General features: G+C 42.6%; 1 protein-coding gene across 28 annotated transcripts in view; it reads right to left on the bottom strand.

The window, feature by feature from the left end:
- Window positions 1-22464, bottom strand: part of ANK3 (ankyrin 3) — a 548316-nt gene that overhangs the window by 171483 nt on the left and 354369 nt on the right. For all 28 annotated transcript variants that reach the window (XM_065553406.1, XM_065553396.1, XM_065553399.1 and 25 more), the window contains one exon: window positions 21377-21475. In XM_065553406.1, the coding sequence (XP_065409478.1) occupies window positions 21377-21475 (99 nt within the window). The remainder of the gene's footprint in view (window positions 1-21376; window positions 21476-22464) is intronic.

The raw sequence follows: 22464 nt of genomic DNA on the forward strand, positions 1-22464 counted from the left end.
AGCAGGTGAGTGGAATGACTAGAACACCAGCACAAAAACCAATATTTACAGAATGTGGCAAGCTAACTTGTACTTGATTAGTATGTTGAGCACCTACATCAGCATGCTATGCCTTTGACTTACATAATGCTTCACTGTTAACCTATACCTTGGCTACATTGTACCAGAAAGATCATATTAACATTATCACACAGCTATATTACATTTTCGCAAGCAGACAAAAACATAGCTGTTCTATACATGCTGTACAATATTATAGATCATTAGAGCATCAAGTCAATTAACCTGTCAGGGCAGAATACAGCCCCCAAGATAAGGATGTCTCAGATATTAAATCAATAGTACACTTTGCCTTAGCCAGAAGGCCTAAAAGTAAGCATATATAGTACAATACCCAGGAAATAAATATCTATATTTAAATCAGCTAATTATTATAAGATGCACCCAAACTCAAAATAATTATTCTGTTATTTATTGCTCATATATAGTGCCATAGATGTACATGGTGCTTTATCAAACAGACAAAGTTTGAGTCTCTGTCTCAGTAAGTTTAGAATATACGAGCCTGAGTCTGCAAACACTTAGTACTGGGACTAATCCTTACTGATGGGCATAGTCTCATTGGGCTGAGTCCTCAGATGTGCTGGGACAGTACTTGGAGTCCATGAAATGGAGAAGGCAAAGGTATGCTTCCTGTCCAGCCCCCCAATCCTGGTTCAGCCACTGTAACTTAGAGCAGCCTCAAGACATTTCTAAATTGCACCAGGTTTTAACAACCCTCTGAGGCCACTATGCCAGCAGGGATCAGTGGAGTGCAGCATGCTCTGACATACTTCATCCAGCCCCCAACATGCCCTCCATTTCAGCCAAGAATTCCCCCATGCTGAGGGGATCCTTAACTGCCCATTTAGGACAGTATTAAGTACCCTTTGTGGTGCTGGAGCAATCCAAAGGGGAATTAGTGGGGTCAAGTATCTAATCCATTGGCTTCCAGGGTACTATACCTGGTAGTAAGTGCTATGTTTGGTACTGTTGGCAAGATTGGGCTCAGCGTTAAGATGAGATCACCCCAGGAAGACATATGGGATGGGGGGAGGGAAGAGTGAAGACTTAGATGATATAACTGTGTGGTCACTTGTGAAGCTAATGCATGCAACTTCAGGGTTACTTTTTAAAATAATTAATTCCATTTATTTTGGAGCTGGGTGTTGAAGACAGTGGATATAATGGGTGAATACATCACAGTAGCCAACCACTGGAGGGAACTGTTAGCCTTCAGGGGGGAAAGCTGCCTGGCAGAGAGGACAAAGGAAAGACAAGTGTAGGAATCATTAAGATATTCTTCCTCCTTTCCTCCTCTTCCCAAAAGGAAAAGATATCAGTGAGGCTAAAGAGACATAAAAAATAGACCTCCATCTTCCCGTTAAAACTAGCACTTGAGTCTATCAGGCCTGAAGAGAAAACATCCTTCACCTGTCCAGTGAAAGTATAATACAGGTAATGTGAGGCAATATAAAACCTTTCCCACCTGCTGTGATGAGTGTACTGCCAGGTCAAAAGAAGGAATCTCAATACCCTCCACCCACTCCAAGTGCTGTTAGGACAAAACAATTGACTATACTCATAACATGATTGAACTGGAAGAGAAAACACCTTCTTTATGTATGTGTGAAGAAATGGGGAGGGTATATAAAAAGGCAGAAAAAACTAAAAATTAAGGGTATGAATCTCATTTACCGCAAAGCCGCTTTACACCATTCTGGGCAATGGCCTGTAGGTGAGTGTAAATGTAACATGCCCAATTTAAGGCCCAGGTATAGTGCCAGAATAGTGAAAAACATACTTAGTGTATCTGAGAATCAGGCTCTACAAGAGAGTCTGGGGGACCTGTGAAAACAAAGATAAAACAATAAATATACAATCTTTTGTCTTTATGGTAAATTATAACTATATTACATGACATGGAAGAAAATACTGCATTTATTTCTGATTCTGTTATCAATAAACTCATGGCAGAGCCCTTTGTATTGACAAAATGATCATGATTAACTCAAAAATAAAAGATATTTGTTATAAACCATATAGTTACAGTGAGTCCAATCTTGCACCATCTTTGCCAAACTCCTATTGACTCAAATGGTGCAGGATCAGATCTAAAATGCATATATGAGAGCTGTGACATAACACAGGTTACTTTCACTCTGAAATATTTATGCATATATACAATTTGTTTGCAATAATAGAAAAAGACCATGCTATTGGTCAAAAATGCATCTAGGTCAAATGACTCAAATTCCTGACCAACAGCATAGTCGATTTTAAAAAGATGATGTTGCACAGCTGCACTCAAGATAGTGAGGTGAGCAAAACTTAAGGAAACTAAGTGGTCTAGTGAAACGCACTAGCTTGTGAATGATCAAAGTTCAGTTCCTCTTTCCTGGGCTGGTACAACTGCAGAGACAGCGTGTGCATATCCCCTTTGAGAGTCATTCTCTAGTGACCTATTCAGCCAGTTCATAAACTGGATTAATGAATGCAGAGTAGGGAGCTATATTTAGCTTTCTTTAGCTAGAAGGCAGGTGTAGAGGATATGATGGGAGGTAAAGTTAAAAAAATTAGATGGACGAAGAGTCAGTGATTTCACCTTGGGGAAAAATTTAAAGCAGCTATATAATCTTTCCATTTAGAATGTAAAAGTGCCATTCTGCTATCTGAATTGTTTATTTGTGGGGGAGTAGATGGATTCCAGGCTCTGCTATCTGTCAGTAGCCTCAGTCCTGATTCCTGAATAGTTTAGGATAATGTGTTATTTAAATACAGTCTATTTCAGGAACAATTTAGGACCTGACCCAATGCTCATTGAAGTCAATGGAATGTCTCCAATTGACTTCAGTGAAGGACTGGGCCAGTAGTGAATAAATCCTGTCCAGCTGTGTCATACTAGTGGCCTCTTCTCCCATCAGTAAAAATACATTCATGGTAGTTATGAACATGAACTGATGAGAGAATAAAGCTCAAGCAACATTTTCAGTTACGGTTTCTAGTGACAATACATAATTAGGCAAGTTAAACCTGAGTTGTTTGTACTTGACACGAGAATCTCGAGATAAAAATAAAGCCTCATAACATGTGCAGCTTTGGTGTAGTTTATTAATGCTAAAACTCTGGTATCAGCAAACAGTACAGACACCAAACGAAAGGTTTTGAATTCCTTAGTCAACTCACATCAGCTGCTATCTTATTAGTGTATTTTTATTTGTTTGATCTTCTATAACTTTCTCTCTTTGTTTTTCAGATAAAATAATAAATCAGGGAACTATTGAAGACATTTGCTTCAGTACAAAATCTAAAACTCCTTTTAAAATGTCCTAAAATGGTACAGCTCTGCTCTAAAGTGCCTACTGCAGGGTGCCTTGCACCTTCCTCTGAAGCAAGTATTGTCAGAGGTAGGATACTGGGATTATATGAATAACAGGTCTGATTCATTATGGCAATTCCTAGCTCTCAGTATGTCACCATGTCTTATAAGAATATTTTACAGGATGTAACATACACATATCACAATCAGAAAACCATATCACAATAAGCTAAACAGCTATAAAAGCATATAACATATACACGCCCCTTCTTATTTCCCTTAACAGCCTTTCCTTTGGTGACCGCATTAGCTCACGACTTGAAGTACTTTCTATAGGCATGCAGTTAGTCACTGCTCTATAACTTGAAGTAAGATATTACATCCTAATAATTTTTCTTCTATTTAAACCAATTGTGGATTCCCATTTATACCCCTTACAATTATCCCTTGTTTGTTTCAGACTGCAAGCCTTTTGGGGATTGGGCCATACTTTCTTTTGTGTTTGTACAACACGTAGCATATTGTGGGTGACACCAGTAATAGAATCATAGAAACGTAGGGCTGGAAGGGACCTCAATAAGTCATCTAGTTCAGCCTCTTGCACTGACACAGGACCAAATCAATCTAGACCCACCCATGACAAGTGTTTGATCAACCTATTCGTAAAAATTTCCAATGATGGGGATTCCACAACCTACCTTGGTAACCTATTCCACTGCTTAATTATCCTTATAATTTGAAAGTTTTTCCTAATATCTAACCTAAATCTTCCTTGCAGCAGATTAAGTCAATTACTTCTTGTCCTTTGGACATGGAGAGCAATTGATCACCTCTTTATAACAGCCCTTTATATATTTTAAGATTGTTATCAGGTTCCCCTTCAGTCTTCTTTTCCAAAGAGTAAACAGGCCCATTTTTATAAAAAATATAATACATAAATAAAAATATAATACTTCAGTAATATATTGTCGCTGTGAGTTCCAAAGGTTGTTCATGTACTGTGTGGAAGAGAATTTCCTACAATCACCTTTAAATGCACCGCATTTTAACTGCATTTGGTGCTCCCACATTTTTGTATGTTCAGAAGAGGGGACTAAGATCACCCAGCTGCCCCTTTCTATATTATTCAGATGGGTACCCAGAATTTTGAATTATAGGCATTGATATATAAAATAGCCTAAACATTTAAGTATTCTGTGCCCATCAACTATCTGAATATAAATCCCAAAATTGTTAGCAGAAATATTCCTGTTTGAAAGGAGATCAGGTCCCTGTTGACACATTCCACCATTCTTTAAAAGCTCAAGCCAGAAGTCTAAGGTTACCCTTTATTGTTTCAAATGAATAACATGAATGACAAAGTCAGTCAGCAAATGAGGAGCCAATTTAAAAACACCAGAAAGCAAATTTAGTTAGTTTTATTTCAATATATTTCAAAAGTAAAATATTCCTTCTGGTTTCTGGTATCATCTGCATCCTGTAAAATCCTCTAACCAGCCCGCCCAAACAGAACCCATGGCTTTGAAAATATATGGAGAAATGGATGCTGCTAGGAGGGGAGGTAAATATTTACACATCTTCTTTCTACCACACCAAAGATTTATATGTAGCTTTCTAACAAGAAGCAGATTGCTACAATGCTGGTGGGCTAGATTGTTTCAAATACAGACCTGTGTAGGGGGCAGTGTGGAGCTGCCCTGCCCCAGCAGGATTACAAGGATTAAGAGTGATTGTGCTGAGGCTCAATCTCTCCTGGGGCTGCTTGGTGAGTGTGGGCACTGCACTATCCATTTGGATGGCACAGATTGCTCTCTCTGTCATGCTTGCCATGCTCTATGGGCTGGTGTTGGAGGGGCAGGGCCATGGCTTCATGTCCTCTTTGCCCCCTTCAGGGTGATTTGCTCCCCAGAGCAAGGACTGAGCACAGAAACTACTGTTGTAATCAGTTCTTGTGCTTCCCCTTCTCCCACACTCTCATGCAAGGGTTGATCACAGTCTGGTCATATACAGTCAATTTACATGGTATAAATCAGTTTATAAAATGACTTTGTTTGATTGGCTGGTTCCAAACACTTACACAGTGATTACTGCCCAAAGTATATATGTGGAGGGCAGGGCCGGCTCCAGGGACCAGCCCAGCAAGCAGGTGCTTGGGGCGGCCAAGGGAGAGGGGTGGCACGTCCGGCTCTTCGGCGGCAATTCGGAGGCGGGTCCCTCAGGCCCTCTCGGAGCGAAGGACCAGCCACCGAATTGCCGCCGAAGAGGCGGCGGTAGAGCTCCCGCCGAAGTGCCGCAGATTGCGACCGCACCTTTTTTTTTTTTTTTTTTTTTTTTTTTGCTGCTTGGGGCGACAAAAACCCTGGAGCCGGCCCTGGTGGAGGGAGTATAAAGCCTCTTCAGCCAGATCACTGCCTCATCACCACAATGTATGTACCTCAAAAAAAGATTTTACAAACTAGCATTAGGTCAGCTTTGTGGCCCCCAATGGGGTTTTTAAATGGCCTGTAACAAATGCCTCCACGTCCGTGGTTTTAATTTTTTTTAGGGCTGTCAATTAATCGCAGCTAACTCATGCGATTAATTCAAAAAAATTAATAGCAATTTAAAAAATTGATCACAATTAATCGTAGTTTTAATCGCACTGTTAAACAATAATAGAATATGATTTATTTAAATAGTTTTGCATGTTTTCCACATTTTCAAACATATTGATTTCAATTACAACACAGAATACAAAATGTACAGTGCTCACTTTATAGTATTTTTGATTACAATTATAGTATTTTTTTGTTACATAACTGCACTCAAAAACAAAACAATGTAAAACCTTAGACCCTACAAGTCCAATCAGTCCTACTTCTTGTTCAACCAATCGCTAAGAAAAACAAGTTTGTTTACATTTACAGGAGATAATGCTGCCCGCTTCTTATTTACAATGTCACCTTAAAGTGAGAACAGGCATTTGCATGGCACTTTTGTAGATGGCATTGCAAGATATTTACATGCCAGATAAGCTAAATTTTCATATGCCTATTCAGGCTTTGGCCACCATTCCAGAGGACATGCTTCCATGCTGATGACGCTCATTAAAAATAATAATGTGTTAATTAAATTTGTGACTAAACTCCTTGGGAGAGAATTGTAGGTCTCCTGCTCTGCATTTTACCCATATATTTCATATTACAGCAGTCTCCAATGATGACCTTGCACGTTATTCATTTTAAGAACACTTTCACTGCAGATTTGAAAAAATGCATAGAAGGTACCAATGTGAGATTTCTAAAGATAGCTAAAGCACTCGACCCAAGGTTTAAGAATCTGAAGTGCCTTCCAAAATCTGAGAGGGACGAGGTGTGGAACATGCTTCCAGAAGTTTTAAAAGAGCAACACTCCAATGCGGAAACTACAGAACCCAATCCACCAAAAAGAAAATCTATCTTCTGCTGGTGGCATCTGACTCAGATGATGAAAATGAACATACATCGGTCCGCTCTGCTATGGATCATTATCGAGCAAAACCCATCATCAGCATGGATGCAATGTCCTCTGGAATGGTGGTAAAAGCATGAAGGAACATATGAATCTTTACCACATCTGGCATGTAAATATCTTGCGATGCCGGCTACAGCAATGCCATGCGAATGCCTGTTCTCATTTTCAGGTGACATTGTAAACAAGAAGTGGGCAGCATTATCTCCCACAAATGTAAACAAACTTGTTTGTCTGAGCAATTGGCTGAACAATTCTATCCTTTGGGTCAGTTCTAGGGTCGACTTCTCCACATTGAGGAGGAGACCCAGCCATTCGAACGTACACCTCACCAGGTGGAGTTGGGACTACACTTGCTCTTTGGTGCAGTCCCAAAGTAGCCAGTCGTTGAGGTAGGGATATACTTGCACCTGCCGTTGATGGAGGAAAGCAGCCATGACTGACATGCACTTGATGAACACCCGGGGGACTGTTGAAAGGCCGAAGGGAAGGGCCGTAAACTGGTAGTGTTCATGGTTGATCATGAAGCTCAGGAAGCGCCTGTGTGCCAGATGAATTGCTATGTGGAAGTACGCGTCCTTCATGTCAAGGGCGACATACCAGCCTCCAGGATCCAGAGAGGGGATAATAGTGCCTAAGGAGACAATGCGGAATTTCAGCTTTACCATGAAGTTGTTGAGCCCACTCAGCTCCAGAATGGGCTGAGGCCCCCTTTAGCCTTGGGTATTAGGAAATAACGGGAATAGAACCCCTTGCCTTCTGTGGAACCTCCTCTACCGCTCCCATGGCAAGGAGCCCCTGAACCTCCTGAATAAGGACTTGCTTGTGAGAGGGGTCCCTGAAGAGGGATGGGGAAGGGGGGTGGGAAGGTGGTAGGAGCGGAATTGGAGAGAGTATCCCATTTCCACTGTGCGAAGGACTCAGCAGTCTGAGGTTATTTGGGACCATACATGAAGGAAGTGGGATAAATGATTCAAAAAAGGCGGGGAAGGATCTGGGGTTGAGTCCAGTACGCCGTCCTCAGGCATCCCTTCAAAAGGCCTGTTTGGAGCCCGACGATGGTTTGGTCAGGCCCTGGCCTTGTCCCGACGGGGGGTTAGAAAGCTTCCTTCTGCCATTCCGTCCCCTCCGCCTGTAGAAGTCCTGCCTCGGCCGAGGAAGGTAGGAGTGTTGTTGCGGCTGCTGGAGCTTGAAGTGCTTCCGCTGGGTTGCTGGGGTATGCATACCCAGAGACTTCATAGTCACTCTCGAGTACTTAAGGCTATGCAGTCGAGAGTCAGTCTGTTCCGTGAACAAGCCCACCCCGTCAAAGGGCAGGTCCTGCAGCATCTGCTGAACCACAGGTGGTAGGCCTGAGGCATGTAAACATGAGGTGCACCTCATGGCAATGCCCAAGGACAGGGTACATGCTGCTGAGTCTGCAGCATCCAGTGAGGCCTGGAATGAGGTCCATGCCACCGTCTTGCCCTCATCAACAAAGGCCCCGAACTCCTCCCTGGACTCAGGTGGCACAAGCTCCTTGAACTTGAGCATTGAGTTCCAGGAGTTGAAGTTATAACAGCTCAGGAGTGCTTGTTGGTTAGCAATCCTGAGCTGGAGCCCCCCCGGGGAGTACACCTTGTGGACAAACAAGTCCAGCCGCTTGGCTTCTTTTGACTTGGGCGCTGGGCCTGCCTCTCTTTCTCATTCACAGCTGTAACCACCAGCAAGCAGGGTTGCAGGTGCGTGAAGAGATAGTCGTACCCCTTCGAGGGCATGAAGTAGTTGCGTTCAACCCCTTTGGCTGTATGGGGAATGGAGGCCGGTGTCTGCCAGATGGTTTTGGCATTGGCTTGAATGGTCTTGATGAGGGGCAGGGCTACCCTCGACGGATCTTCCGGGGCCAAAATGTCTAGCATCGGGTCCTCCGATTCCACCACCTCCTCGGCCTGCAGGCCCATGTTGCGCATGACCCTGCACAGAAGGTCCTGGTGGGCGCGCCTGCTATGGCCCTTCCCCCATATCAGGGTGTCCAGGGTCTGAACAGCCCCAGTTCTGCTCCGAATACCGAGACCCCATTTCTGAGCCTGAGGAATGGGATCGGGACTGTGAGGGCCAGGGTGGTGCCGTGCAGACCTGCTCTGGCGAGCAGCGCCGAGAAACTGGAGAGCATTGTCGTGAAGCTGGGGAGTGGTGCCACGACACAGTGTGGTGCCGGGATCTAGAGCGGTACCGCCACCTGGAGCTGTGCTGAGATGGTGAATGGCGTTGTGACTGGTACCGAGTTCTGGACCTGCTCTGTGAAGGCGACTGTTGTACAGAGCAGCGCCGTGACCAAGAGTGATGACACGATTGGGAGCGGTGCCGCAAGTGGGACCGGCGCCACAATGGGGACTGATGCTGGGACCTTGAATGTGCCGAGGTTCAACCGACTATGCCAATGGTGCAGACGGTCGGATCAATGCGGGCTTGCCTCAAGATGGTGCCACATGCTGAGGCACTAGAGGCTTGGCGTGGAGCAGAGAAGACCCCGGTGCTGTCATGGTGATGAGGTCCCTTGCAGCCGCAAAAGTGTCCAGAGTGGATGGCATCTGCACTTCCACAATGCTGTGGGTTGGGGAGTCCAACAGCACCGGACTCAACGGTTCCCCTTGTGGGGCCGAAGTTGTCGGTGCCGTATCCACAGTCTTAGCGCCCGGGCACTCCTCTCTGGACCGCGTCCGATTGGCCGCTCCGGGGGGGGGTGGGTATCCACGCAGGAGAGTCACTCTTCCCCTGCTTCCGGTGCCGCTTCAGTGCTGGGGAGTAGGAGCGATGCTGGGCCAAAGCCACCAGTTTCGGTGCCGGGGAGCGGTGGTGCCACAGGTCTTGGCCAAAGTCCATCTGCAGTGCCGGTTCCACCACTGTCGCTGGGGTGCTACACACTGAAGAACTCGGTGCCGAGTCCTGCTGTGCCGAAGGAGGCTGGGGTCCAAGTGCTGCCTCCATAAGGAGCTGCTTAAGACAAAAGTCCTGCTCCTTCTTGGTCCTAGGACGAAACCCCTTGCAGATCCCCTCACATATCCTGCACTTTTTGGCTTGGTGAGCCTCCCTCAGACACTTCAGACAAGAGTCGTGGGAGTCACCCATTGGCATGGGCTTAGGAGCAGGATTTGCAGGTTTTGAATCCCGGGGACTTGGGCATGAGAGCCCTCCCAAGGGAAAGCAGTCGGGGCGGAGGGAGACCCCCCCCAACCCAACTGCTACTAACTACAACAAAAAGAAAAAGAAAAACTACAAGAAAGAACAAGAACAACTACTATGAGAATCACGCTAGGGAAACGTGGAGAACTTCCTAAGCAAGACGCCGCAGTTCCAACGACCATCATGGGCGGTAAGAAGGAACTGAAGGGACGCCGGGTCAGCAGGGTCATATATTAAGTTCCATGGAGGCGCGACTCCAAGGGGCTCCACAGCCGACCCAATGGATGCAGCTAGGGGAAAAACTTTCCCATGGCCATGCACGCAGCGCGTGTGCACACCTAATTGGAATCAATATGAGCAATCACTCGAAGAAGAATCAATGTATTTGAAAATGTGGAAAATATCCAAAAATATTTAAATAAATGGTATTCTATTATTGATTAACTGCAATTAATTTTTTTAATTGCTTGACAGCCCTAATTTTTTTTTCAAATCCAATTTGTTATCAAAATATTAGAATGAGTTTTGATTTTAATAAGACCCTCCTTTTACTTCCGGATTGAGAGCAGGTTCTGAGAAGGGTTTAATATTGACATTGGAGGGATGCATGAAAGAACAGCTGATGACTGCCAGACTGTCATGCCAGGAATTTGCTATAGAACTAGGAGAAATCCCCTTTCTCCTTGTCACTACAGATACTATGAGAAGTATTACTAAATTTCTAGCTTCTGTGTATGTTCTCAGCCATAACACTGCACAATATATCTTTTCTGCCAGTGAAATATTTTATTTATCTATACAACTATATGGCTACATATATATATACTGTACAATGTCCACTATGAAAATTCAATATTCACTACCCCAGGAATCTTCCTTTGTTTAGAATTTTGAGATGCCACAGTACCACCGTCATTGCAGAGGACTAAATCATGGCACCCGACATGCATGCACAGACTGCAGTGAGATAGACTGTAATTTTTCTGAAATGAGAAAATGATATATATTTTCCTCTTCCCCAGGAAGCCTCAAAAGTAGCCCAGAATTCTTAAGCTTTTTTCTCAGTTTTATGTAATACCTGGCCTATTTAAGAATTTTTTCTCTGGTCTCAAGATGCATGAAATAAAAATGTTATAGAAGAAAAGGGGAGTATGCTACTGCAAAGGACAATTATACAAGACAAAAAACAAATAATAAGGAAAATAACAGGTTCTCTTGTCATGCTTCTGACACTTATTTGCAGCCAGCTCCTCACAATGTGTTAATGGTATTCTGCTACTCAGCAGTATGGTTATCAGTATTGCATGTTGCCTATATAATCCACTTAAAAACACTAAAATATGAATGTTTATTATGAGGTCATATAAGGGACCTCAGTTTTCCTTAGATAGTTTGCACTATTTGGAGTCCTGACTGAAACAGCAGAGAAAGAGAGCGAAACAGTATGAAACTGCAAATGCACTACATTCCAGTTTCAGATGAAGAACTTTTCTTTCGTCATCCAGAATTGCCTCTGCAGATTCCCTATTCTCATAACACTGCTGAGCAATTATAGTCCTTAGTGGAGGAATGCTTAGTTAAATGAAGGCTGATCTCTTGAAAAAAGAATCAGTTATCTCCTAAATTGAGAGTGTTGAGTGAAGGTGTAACTTGAGTTCCATGAGGCAGCTTTATAGAAGTTAGAGGTAGAGACATTCATTCCTCAATCACATAAGGAAATCTGCCATAGACCTAACGGGACAGACTCACCTTCTTGGCCACAACAGGACTGAATACAGAGTTTAATCCATTTACACAATCCCTAAACAGAGACTGACTCCCCCATGGACTTGTATCCGAAATGCTACAAACAACCTTGGAGACTTGTCACTCAGGGTACCCTATTTATATCCAGCTTTATGCAGCCTGCCTTCCCCTTCTAAACTCTAATGTTTCAGGAAGGAGACAGGGAGGCTTATTGAGGCTTGCTGATTAAAACAAGACTACTTCAGAGAGTACATCAGGGAAGAACTTAGGGTGATGGCTCAACATGATTTTATACTAATGGAAGCCTGGGAATGGAGGATGGACTATACATAGCTGTATTTCACTCACCCTCCTAGGTTATGAAAGAGCTATGAGGAATATCACTTCAAGGGAGATGTTCTAAAGGAAACATTCCCCATGGACTCAAAGTAAGAGTCTTGTAAGACCCAGAAAGGTGGAGTGGTGACATGAGTCCCCTAAGTAAACTCTTCATACTCACATGAATTCATTGTCCTTGGGTAAAAGAATGAAACTGCTATGGAAGGTGAATGTTAATAGTAACAGAGCAAGTCCTTATTTTCTTAAGAGAGCAAACAGTCTAGAATACAAAGAATTGAAGAAGTTATAAAATATCTCTCTCTGCATTCGGCCCATATGACAAAGACTCTCTAGTTTAGCACGTGTTCTACTTGTAGAAGTCTTCCTTTACTCCAAGCAAACCTGCAGCAGTTTGTCTAAGTATTCAAGATGTGTACCTACCAGGGTGCTAAGATTCAGGCTGCTAGGAGTGGTGGTTCTGGGACTGGATGAAGACTGACCCTGCTTCTGACATACAAAGTCCACAGATGATGAAAAGAAGAATGATGGTCTGATGCACTGACTAAGAGATTTGAATATCAAAACCGGAGAGCCTATGTTGTATCTATGAATACACGCTTCACCTTTCTGGTGAGTCCAGGAAACAGAGGAATCAGTTAGAAGGTACACATCACTCCACTCCATGATGAATGCATCTGTCACTAGCCTGCCACTCAATAATTGTACAAAGGACATCTGGTATCATTCTGGAGGCAAATAGATTGAGAACCTGTGATGCTCCCCTTCCAGAATATTGCATTCACCAACAAAGTTTTCAAGTGCCACTGATATTTGCTCTGATGACTGAAATTCAGGTTATCTAAAAGATAGTTTCTCTCTGCCAAGCAAATGGCAAAAATTGAAAGATCTGATGACCTATGAAGCAGTGCCAAAATTAACTTGTCATGGCTACACCGGGGCAGGTGCACAGGGGCCCATGAAACTTAGGGGGTCCAGGGAGCACTGGAAGTTCTAGCTGGGATCCATGGATGAAACTATACCGACAGAAATCAGTTCACTTCTCACATGGGTGAGGGCACTGTGGCATCCCCAAGCCCCACTCCATGTGATGGAATCCACAGAAGCTCCTCTCAGGGCCAGGGACTGCCCCGAAGCCTTGAGCCAGGGGAAGGGAAAGCTTGGCTGTTCTTTTGGTCCAGCCTGGCAGGGAGCTGCAGTGCAGGACAGGGAGCCTGTGCCACCACCACTCAGGCAGAGGTACCTGATCTGTGTACTCCTGCCCACTCCAGGCTGCGATGGCAACTGTCTCCTGGGTACCCCAGGAGGGGAAGGAGAGCAGGTCTGAATATGGAGCATAGAGGGAGGGGATGGGGAGGAGGAGTAACTGTGGGGCACAGAGGGGAGGACCCTAAATCCCTTCCTCCAAGGAAGCCTTGAGACAGCAGGGAGGGCTAAGGTAAGGAACGGAGCAGGTGAGACAGGGACTCCTGGGAGGGGATAGTAGGGGGTCTCCCTCAAGGGCTGAGATCCTGGGAGCAGGCCAGAAAAATGGACCTACAGCAGATAGTTTATGAGTTTACAGAATGAAAGTCTTGCAAAATGTGATTCAAATAGGAGAGGAGAAAATGTCAGTATTATATGTTTCACTATACTGTTTCACAGCCGTTCACATTTTGAGACTTGTTATCAAGTACTGAACAGTTGAACAATTGCCAGATTTGGTGCTATAAATAAATGGAACACTCATTAAAATTTGAGGGAGAGGGCCCACAATAAAAACTTGCACAGGGTCCCATATTCTGTTCTTCCACCACTGCTTGGCTACATATATGAAGGGAGCAAGGCAGCCTCCTCTCTTTGGCAGTTAAGTAATATTTTGGGGCTTCACAGCTTGGCAGGCTCTGATGCCTTCAGCCTTTTATGTAAGAAAGGAAAATTCTCAATATTTGCTGTATGGCTTGAAGCTCCAGTGATGTCTGGATTCCCTGAGCTTCAACAGGCCACCAGAGTCAAAACTGTCTAGAACATTTCAGGTTTTACTCAGGTTATCACTGAATATCCTCAAAGGATATTGCCAAACAGATGAGAGCTTATAGAATTTGTTGAGGCACAGCCAGCAATGCTAGCAAGCTGTCTCCTCCTGAGCTACATCCTGTAAATTGGACAAGGTTGCAAAGGCCTCATCCTCAGGATGATGAATGAAGTCATAAATAATGAATGCAGGAACTCAGAAAAGGTTGGGCAAAGCTCTCTTATTAAAGGGCTAGTCCAGGAACTTTTCTATTGGTATATGAAAGCCTCTCATCAAGTCATTTTCTGCATCGGGTTGAAGGTGGACATTTCCTGGTTGAACCTGAGGCCCAGACTCCTGAACAATAGCCAGATTATATCCAGGAAAGAAGATCGTGGACTAGAAGCCACGATGAGACAGGAAACCCGGGAAAACATGAACTGCTTGATCTATTAGTTGGAGCACCACTATCACCAGGTCTCCAATGGCGGCATGACAGATAATGACTCTCCGTATCACCATATAAAGTTTTAATCTAGGTGGGCTATGTGCTCTACAAACATAAAAGAAGGCGCACAGTCCCTGCCCTAAAGAGTTAATATTAGCTTTCTTTAGTCTAATACGGCATGGAAATCTCCTTGTGTCTTTAAGACTAGGAAGCACTGGGAATAAAAACCCAGCTCTCCCTGAAAAGGATGGGAAAGGAGCAAAAGGAGGAGGCATGGAGAGGAACTGAATGGAATAGTCCTTCCATTCTACATCCAGTATGGTGCGGGGCTCTCAAACTGTCAAGCAAAACAGTTGCCTGGTATTGGATGCTGCAGGTGGAGCCAGAATTGAGAGAAACTGGTCTTTCTCATTGTTCGCAACACCTGTGAAGTTTCACTTATTGTGGATGTCCAGAGAGGCCTTTCTGAGGTGCCTGATGTCTCAAGGACTGCCCTAATGTGAGTAGGCAGTTATCTGAAGGAAATTTCCTGAAGAAAGACTAAAGAAGGTAAGAGAATGGTGCAGTTATGTGGTCTCCTTGACTCTCTCGAGAATCCCATCTGTCCTCAGGCTTAAAAAGTCCAGTTTCATTCAAAAGCAGGTCAAACACCTGGCATGAACCCTTTGTGATGGGCCAGAGCTCCAAAACCATCAGCAGCAGTGGAGAATGTGTTTTACCACACATTTGGTCATGGTATCCAGCATGCTGTAGGATACACTTGACGGGAATGCCTGGAGACATCTCAGCCCTCCATCTTGATATATTTCATTTCACCATATTAATCATCAGATAGATGGCTTAGGAGGCTGAGAAGCATACATCAGCTATAAAAACTCTAGCTGGACATTGGTGTTTGAAAACACGCAATTCAAAGGTCCAGAGTGGCTGATGAATAGGCTTCTGAAAAAAAAAAAAGAATCTGTACTGATGTAGCATTTGACAAAGATAATCATTTCTCTTAGCCACACAGAAGGACTGAAGCAGACATGAACCACAGATCTTTTGCTGGTTCTTCAAATTCTTTACTTCTGTTTCACTACCAAATTTGGAACATCAAAGACCACGGCCAAATGAGATAATGGGCCTTGGGAATTGTTTACAATCAACAGGAAGAGAACTAGAGATTACTATCACATGTTTAACTAGCTAAGAGAAAGAAGGAGGATGACTTCTGAGTCCCTCAAAGATATTCTATGTTCTCTTCCTCTTCTTTAGACAGCACTAGATTATCTTTTCAGTTAAACACTGAAGGGAAGCAGGCTGAGGAGATGTGGACTCAATAGTGAAGTACAGTGCACTTGTGTGCCAATATCTTATTTGTAATGGCCCTTAGATGGATGGACATATGATGGCTGTTGTTTCATGGGCCAAAGAGCATGATGTCCATAAGGTTTAGAAGCTTCTGGTGATATTACTGAAGATCTTAAGACTATACCTCCCCAGAGTGATCCAGGGAGCTTGTATCTAAGGTGCCAAAAGATCTAGAATGGGCCCTTCTAATCTCAGATTGGCCTGGATCTGAGAATTGCCAAAATGAGCCCCTGGTATTATCTCAGTTTAAATAGAGACTATGTATGGAGACCCCCAGATCTGAGCCTCTGCAACAGGGGCAGAAGGAATCAGATGAGATATGGGACTGACTGTACTGGAAAGTACTGGAGAAAATCTCCTATTGGCCCAGAGTGGCCGATGGAATTCCATCTCCCTGAGCCCCAGTCAGGACTGAGGCAACACATAGATATGAGGGAGTTGCTGGAGTTCAGGGTCCAAAGTCACACCTCATCAACCATCAGATTTAAAGAGTCTGGAACTGAAGGAGATTCGGGTCCAATTCTCAATTTCAAGGGCCCACTCAGAGCCAACAGGTGCCCAGATCTGCAGGGATTATAACACCTATAAGAGGCCCTGGATCTATGCCTATTCTTCTTAAGTGCAGAGAAAAGTGGGAAGCATAGCTGAGGGGCAGGAAGGTGTTGGCTGGCAAGGGGTGAGGACAGCAGCTGCTGCCTTGCTTCACAAGGGACACTGCTACTGACAGTACAGCAACACTGCTATAGGCACAGAGGTGTTAGCCTTCTATGCACACAACAAAAACTCTTGTCAGGCCCTTTTCTCCGATCATCATTTTTGCAACTTTCTCTTCTCTGGCCTCCCTAACACGCACGTTGCCTTCCTTCAACCCATTAAACACACCACTGCTAAAATCCTCTTTCTTGCCCATTATTCTAGCCACGTCCTCCCCCTTCCTAAAGACCTCCACTCCCTTTTATACCACCTCAGATTCAAGCTTCTTGCCCTCACCCTCCAGACCCTTCATAGCTCTCCCCCACCCATCTTTGTCCAGTCTTTTCCCACTTCCTTGCCACAAAATATATTAGCTACCCTTGACTGCCCATTTAGCCACTTCTCCCACATCTGTCTCTACACCTTCTGTCACACTGCCCCCTGTCCATAAATGACCTCTGAGAATTGATTCATAAGGTCACCCCCTTCTGTCCTCCAAATACCTCTTCAAAACTCTCTGCTTCCATAATGCCTACAAGATACTACTAATTATGGCTCGGGTGAAGGGCAGCCAAGTATAACTGATGCATATGTATTTTAAAAAGGAAGTATATAAAATGGCAGATTTTCAAAGGCACAAAGGGCATCTAGGCACCCATTTCTCATTGGGCATCTAACTGCTCTTTTTGCCTTTGAAAATCTCCATATGATATATAAAAAAGCTTGCATGTATTTTGATTGCATCCCTCTCCCACACCCTTAGTATGTTGCTTGTCTTAGACTGTAAGATCTTCAAGATTGGGTCTTTTATTCCTGTATGTGTGGCACCCAGAATATTATGGGTGCTATTTGAATAAAAATAACAATAAAAGGTGCCCATTGCCCAGGTAACAGTGGGGCAACTAGTGCGTACAAGTCATTTTTGTCACCCCTTGAAGTCTGGCCGCGTAGTAGGCAGAGTATCAAGCTAGGGCTACTATTGCCTAGTGCTCAGGTCTGTAAAGTATTCTTCGCATGTAACGGTTGCTTCATTTGTCTATAAATTCACTGCTGTACCAATACCTACCTCATCTCTCTGTAAAGCATTTTCACTACCCACAGTATGAAAAGTACAAAAAAGCAAACTCAACTCTACACTGTTATTTACTCTAGGATTGCTTCTGTCACTGCCAAGTTTTCTAGATTTTACAGCCAGACACCAACCACAAAAAAGTGATTAGAGATGTGTCCTGCTGATGCTCCTGCCCAGCTTCATAAGCACAAGAAGCAGTTCAGGGCTCTGAGTCACCCAGTCAGCCCGACTGTTCTTCCAGGCAGACATCCGTGTGTCAGCACTTCTTCAGTTAATTGAATAGCGTGCTTGCTTTTGTGCTCATGACAACAGCTGATGGGGGGAGAACATGGAACTTCAGAAGACTGAGGGTTTTTTTCTTACTGCTTTTGATCTGCTCCTTGATCAGTGTCCCTAATCCAAAACTGAGTTGCTGAGGCATAAGATCTAGGATTATTTTAATATATTAGGCCTTGTATGAGACTGGTTAGTAACACTAATCCCTCCCCTGGTTTCTGAAGTAGGACAGGGTTGACCTCAGGCCCCTCCTTCCCTTGCCCCTTTAATTAGCACTTGTCAAATATTTGAGACTCAGCTTCATGAAAGCTTTAAATTTCCTAATACTGCAGTTAATTTTAGTAAATTTAGTGGTCATGAAAATAAGAGACCAATATTACTAGTGAACGCCATGGATAAAATGGTTAGCAGCTTGCAGGCTTCCAAGAAACCTTTGCAAACACATCTTAATCTTAGCCTGTGAACATCCTGTTTTCCAATCTTGGGCCTCTCCTAAGCCGATATTGTAAATTACTGTTAATGATGGAATGTTCTAGTGATGTGGAAAACAGTCATTAGGTTGTGCCAGAGACTACTGAGTTCATTCATGACCTGTGTTAGAGTTGACCTTTCACATTTAATATTGCACTATGAGCTTGACTCAGTACCCCTTGGGAGTTCATCCACTGATTTCAAGAGGCATTGGATCAGGCCCTAAGATAGTGTCATTCAGCTTATTGAACTTAAATTATGTAGTAAAATGTTGAACAATACTGCAGTGAACACACTGTAGCCAACAACAGAACCTGAGTGAACCATTTTCACCTCAATACCTACTAATAGCTTATGGATCAAAGGATGTCTCAAATCATAATTAGAAAGTACTGTACTCTATTCAAACCCTCCATTCATGTCTTGTCACCCTCCCCAAAAACTTCTAATGATAATGATGGGAGATATGTGCAAGCAACATAGGGAGGTACAAGCCAAGAATCTTAAAGTGTTCAGTGTTCAGTTTTTGACTTTCTGTTAAGTCCTTTAGGCCAGAAAATAACTATTTTTAAATAAACACAATTATAATAAATAATGTAAACCAATGAAAAATAAAATAAATCTTTTGCCAAAAAAAAAAAAAAATCTGTGTTACTTAATAATATGGTAATGTGTTTCAGATTTACAGCCTATCAAACTAAAAGGAAATTTCTACTCAGAACAATATTACACTTTTTACCTACTACTCTATGCCCCACGGTGCACACATTCAAAGTGGTAATACAGTATTTTTGGTTGTAAAGAGTAAATCATCCTGATGTAAATGACAGAAGACTAAAATAAAAAAATAAAAATTAAAAACTCTCCTGCACATGCCTCCTCACCCACTATCATTCTCCCAATTTCCTGCTTCCTCCGCATTTTTTGTCCCTTATGCTCAAGTCTCCTACCCATTACATTCTCCCTCCTTACCCTCCATATTATACTGTTCCTGCAGTCTCATTCCCTTCCCACATCCATTCCTTTGTGTCCCTGCTTGCCATTCTCATTCTATTGCCCCTGTATTCTCCCTCCCTTCCTTGCTACATTTTCTTGACCCACCTACATTTCTCAGAGTCAATCTCGCTCGTATTCCTCTGTGTCTAGAGTTTCTCTTGCCACAAGACTCCTTCCTAGCTTTCTTTACATTTCCCAAACATCTAGTCTTATTTCCTACCCCTCCAGATATTTATCGAGTGCTGGCTGGATCTCTCTCACACAAAGTGAAGATGCAACTGTCATATTCACTAAGGGCATCCTGGTTTCAAGTTCATTAGAAACAACTGGAGATGGCAGCCATTTTCAATAGGGGCAGCCTAACGGCCACCAGAACTGGATGCAGTACTCCAGTTGAGGCCTTATCAGCACTGAGTAGAGTGGAAGAATTATTTCTTGTGTCTTGCTTAAAACACTCTTGCTAATACATCCTAGAATGAGGTTTGCTTTTTTTGCAACAGTATTACACTGTTGACTCATATTTAGTTTGTGATCCACTATAACCCCCAGATCCTTTTCTGCAGTACTACTTCCTAGGCAGTCATTTCCCATTTTGTATTTGAGCAATTCCTAAGTGTAGTACTTTGCATTTGTCCTGATTAGATTTCATTCTATTTAATTCATACCATTTCTCAATTTTGTCAAGAACATTTTGAATTTTAATCCAGTCCTCCAAAGCACTTGCAACCCCTCCCAGGTTGGTATCATCCTCACACTTTAAAAGTTTATTTTCTACACCGTTATCCAAATAATTTATGAAGATATTGAATAGTACTGGACTCAGGAGAGGTCCCTACGGGATCCCACTCAATATGCCCTTCCAGCTTGTCTGTGAACCATTGATAATTAATTACTCTCAGAGTATGGTTTTCGAACCAGTTGAGCATCCACCTTATAGTAGGTTCATCTAAGCTATATTTCCCTAGTTTGTTTATGACAAGGTTATGTGAGACAGTAACAAAAGCCTTACTAAAGTCAAGATATATCACATTGACTAATGCTCCCCATTCACAATGCTTGTTACCCTGTCAAAGGAAAATACTAGGCTGGTTTGACATGATTTGTCACCTTATCACCTTATTATCTTCTACGTGCTTACAAATTGATTGTTTGATTATTTGCTCCATTATCTTAACGGGTACCAAAGTTAAGCTGACTAGTCTATGATTCCCTAGGTGGTCATCATTCCCCCTTTTAGAGATAGGTACTATATATTTGCCCTTTCCCAGTCCTCTAGGATCCCTCCCATCCTCCCCAAATTCTCAAGATAATCGCTAATGGCTTAGACATATCTTCAGTCAGTTCCTTAAGTCAGGCTCTGCTGACTTCAAGACATTTAACTTGTCTAAGAAATTTTTAACTTGTTCTTTCCTGGCTTTAGCCTCAGATGCTATCCCATTTACATTGATGTTCACTATGTTAGTTATCCAATCACTGCTTTTTTGGTGAAAACTGAAACAAAAAAGGCATTTAACACTTTGGCCATTGCTGCGTTTTCTGTTATTGTCTTTCCATCCGCATTTTGTAATGGACATACACTGTGCTTGGTCTTCCTCTTGCTTCTAATGTATTTATAAAATGTTTTCTTGTTAGCCTTGATGTCCTTAGCTAGTTTGATCTTGTTTGTGCCTTGGTCTTTCTAATTTTGTCCCTACATTCCTGTGTTGTTTATTTATAGGTCATCATTTGACCTAGTTTCCACTTTTTGTATAACTCTTTTTTGAGTTTCAGATCATTGAAGATCTTCTGGTTAAGCCAGGGTGGTCTCTTGCCATACTTCCTATCTTTCCTACACCAATACTGAGACTTACAATTGTATCAAAACAGTTGGTCGACGGAGTCTATAGCAATGGTAAGAATAATGCATGTGTCCCTATCTCTGAATGGGAATGTTGCAAAAAGTTTCTTATACAAATTGAACATAGCTGTGAGATTTACTCTTACCCTTGCAGTGAAGTCCACAGCAGCACTCCGATTTAATAGCAATGTAGCGACATTAATATTTCCATAGTGAGCTGCTATGTGGAGCGGAGTAAAACCACTCTGGGGGAAAAAAAAGAAATTTAATAATATTTTTAATGTCTTCTTGTTCCTGCAATATTTGTGTGACAAGACTGACAAAAACTAGCAAGCAGAATATGCAAGTTAATATTCCATTCTGTCCTAGTATTCACTCACTGGCAGGTTACATGAAATCATATTACTAAGCAAAAGAGGGAAAAAATAACACAATTATTCTACAAGAACAGGACTAGGATAAGACTTTTAGTTATTCCAGATAAACATTAGAAGACATTTGAATTAAAAAAATTATCCTTCTTTTAAGAGGAGAAATTAATTTCTAACCAGAAATATCTACTTGTTATCTATATTATTTTAGCCTTGCAAGTAAAATTTTTCTTAGTGATTCTTTGCAGAAGTTCAGAAGCAAGTCACTTCATGATACTTGCTAACTAGATTTTATAAATTCAAAGGAAATGCTAATTAAAACAACATCAAAGACCATTTTAAATGATTAATGTGGCTTTTTTTTTTCCAAGGGTTAGTACTATAAAGATCACTCTCCCACTGTGGGCAATCACACTGGGTTATGTTAAGACACCACAAATTGTCAGCCTAATTAGAAAATGCCTAGTCGATAACATCACTTCAGCAACTTTTTTTTTTAAACATATTTATGTAATTTTACTTCCTTTTAAAAAAATGCTAAAACATGCAGCAATTCCATCAGTCTCCCAAAGTATGAAACCTTATGGGAACTAGATGCATTTCTAAACTGTTAGCAAGCCTTTTAGCCATGCTAGCTTTCACTGCTTCACCTTGAGAGTTTTGCAGATTTAGTACCACTCTAAGATCATTTTATTTGCTGACACCATCAAGGGTAAGTGTCATGCAGAAGCCTAAGGAATCAGTCCTCGATGCAAAATGTGACAGGGTTGTCTGCAGCTCTTCACACAGATGATAAACATCTACAGTATTAGAACTTCAGAAACCTTCATTTTACGCAATATGACTCTTTTATTATGGTAATT

Source organism: Chrysemys picta, chromosome 7 (genome assembly GCF_011386835.1).
Source record: "Chrysemys picta bellii isolate R12L10 chromosome 7, ASM1138683v2, whole genome shotgun sequence".
Classification (NCBI taxonomy): Eukaryota; Metazoa; Chordata; order Testudines; family Emydidae; genus Chrysemys; species Chrysemys picta.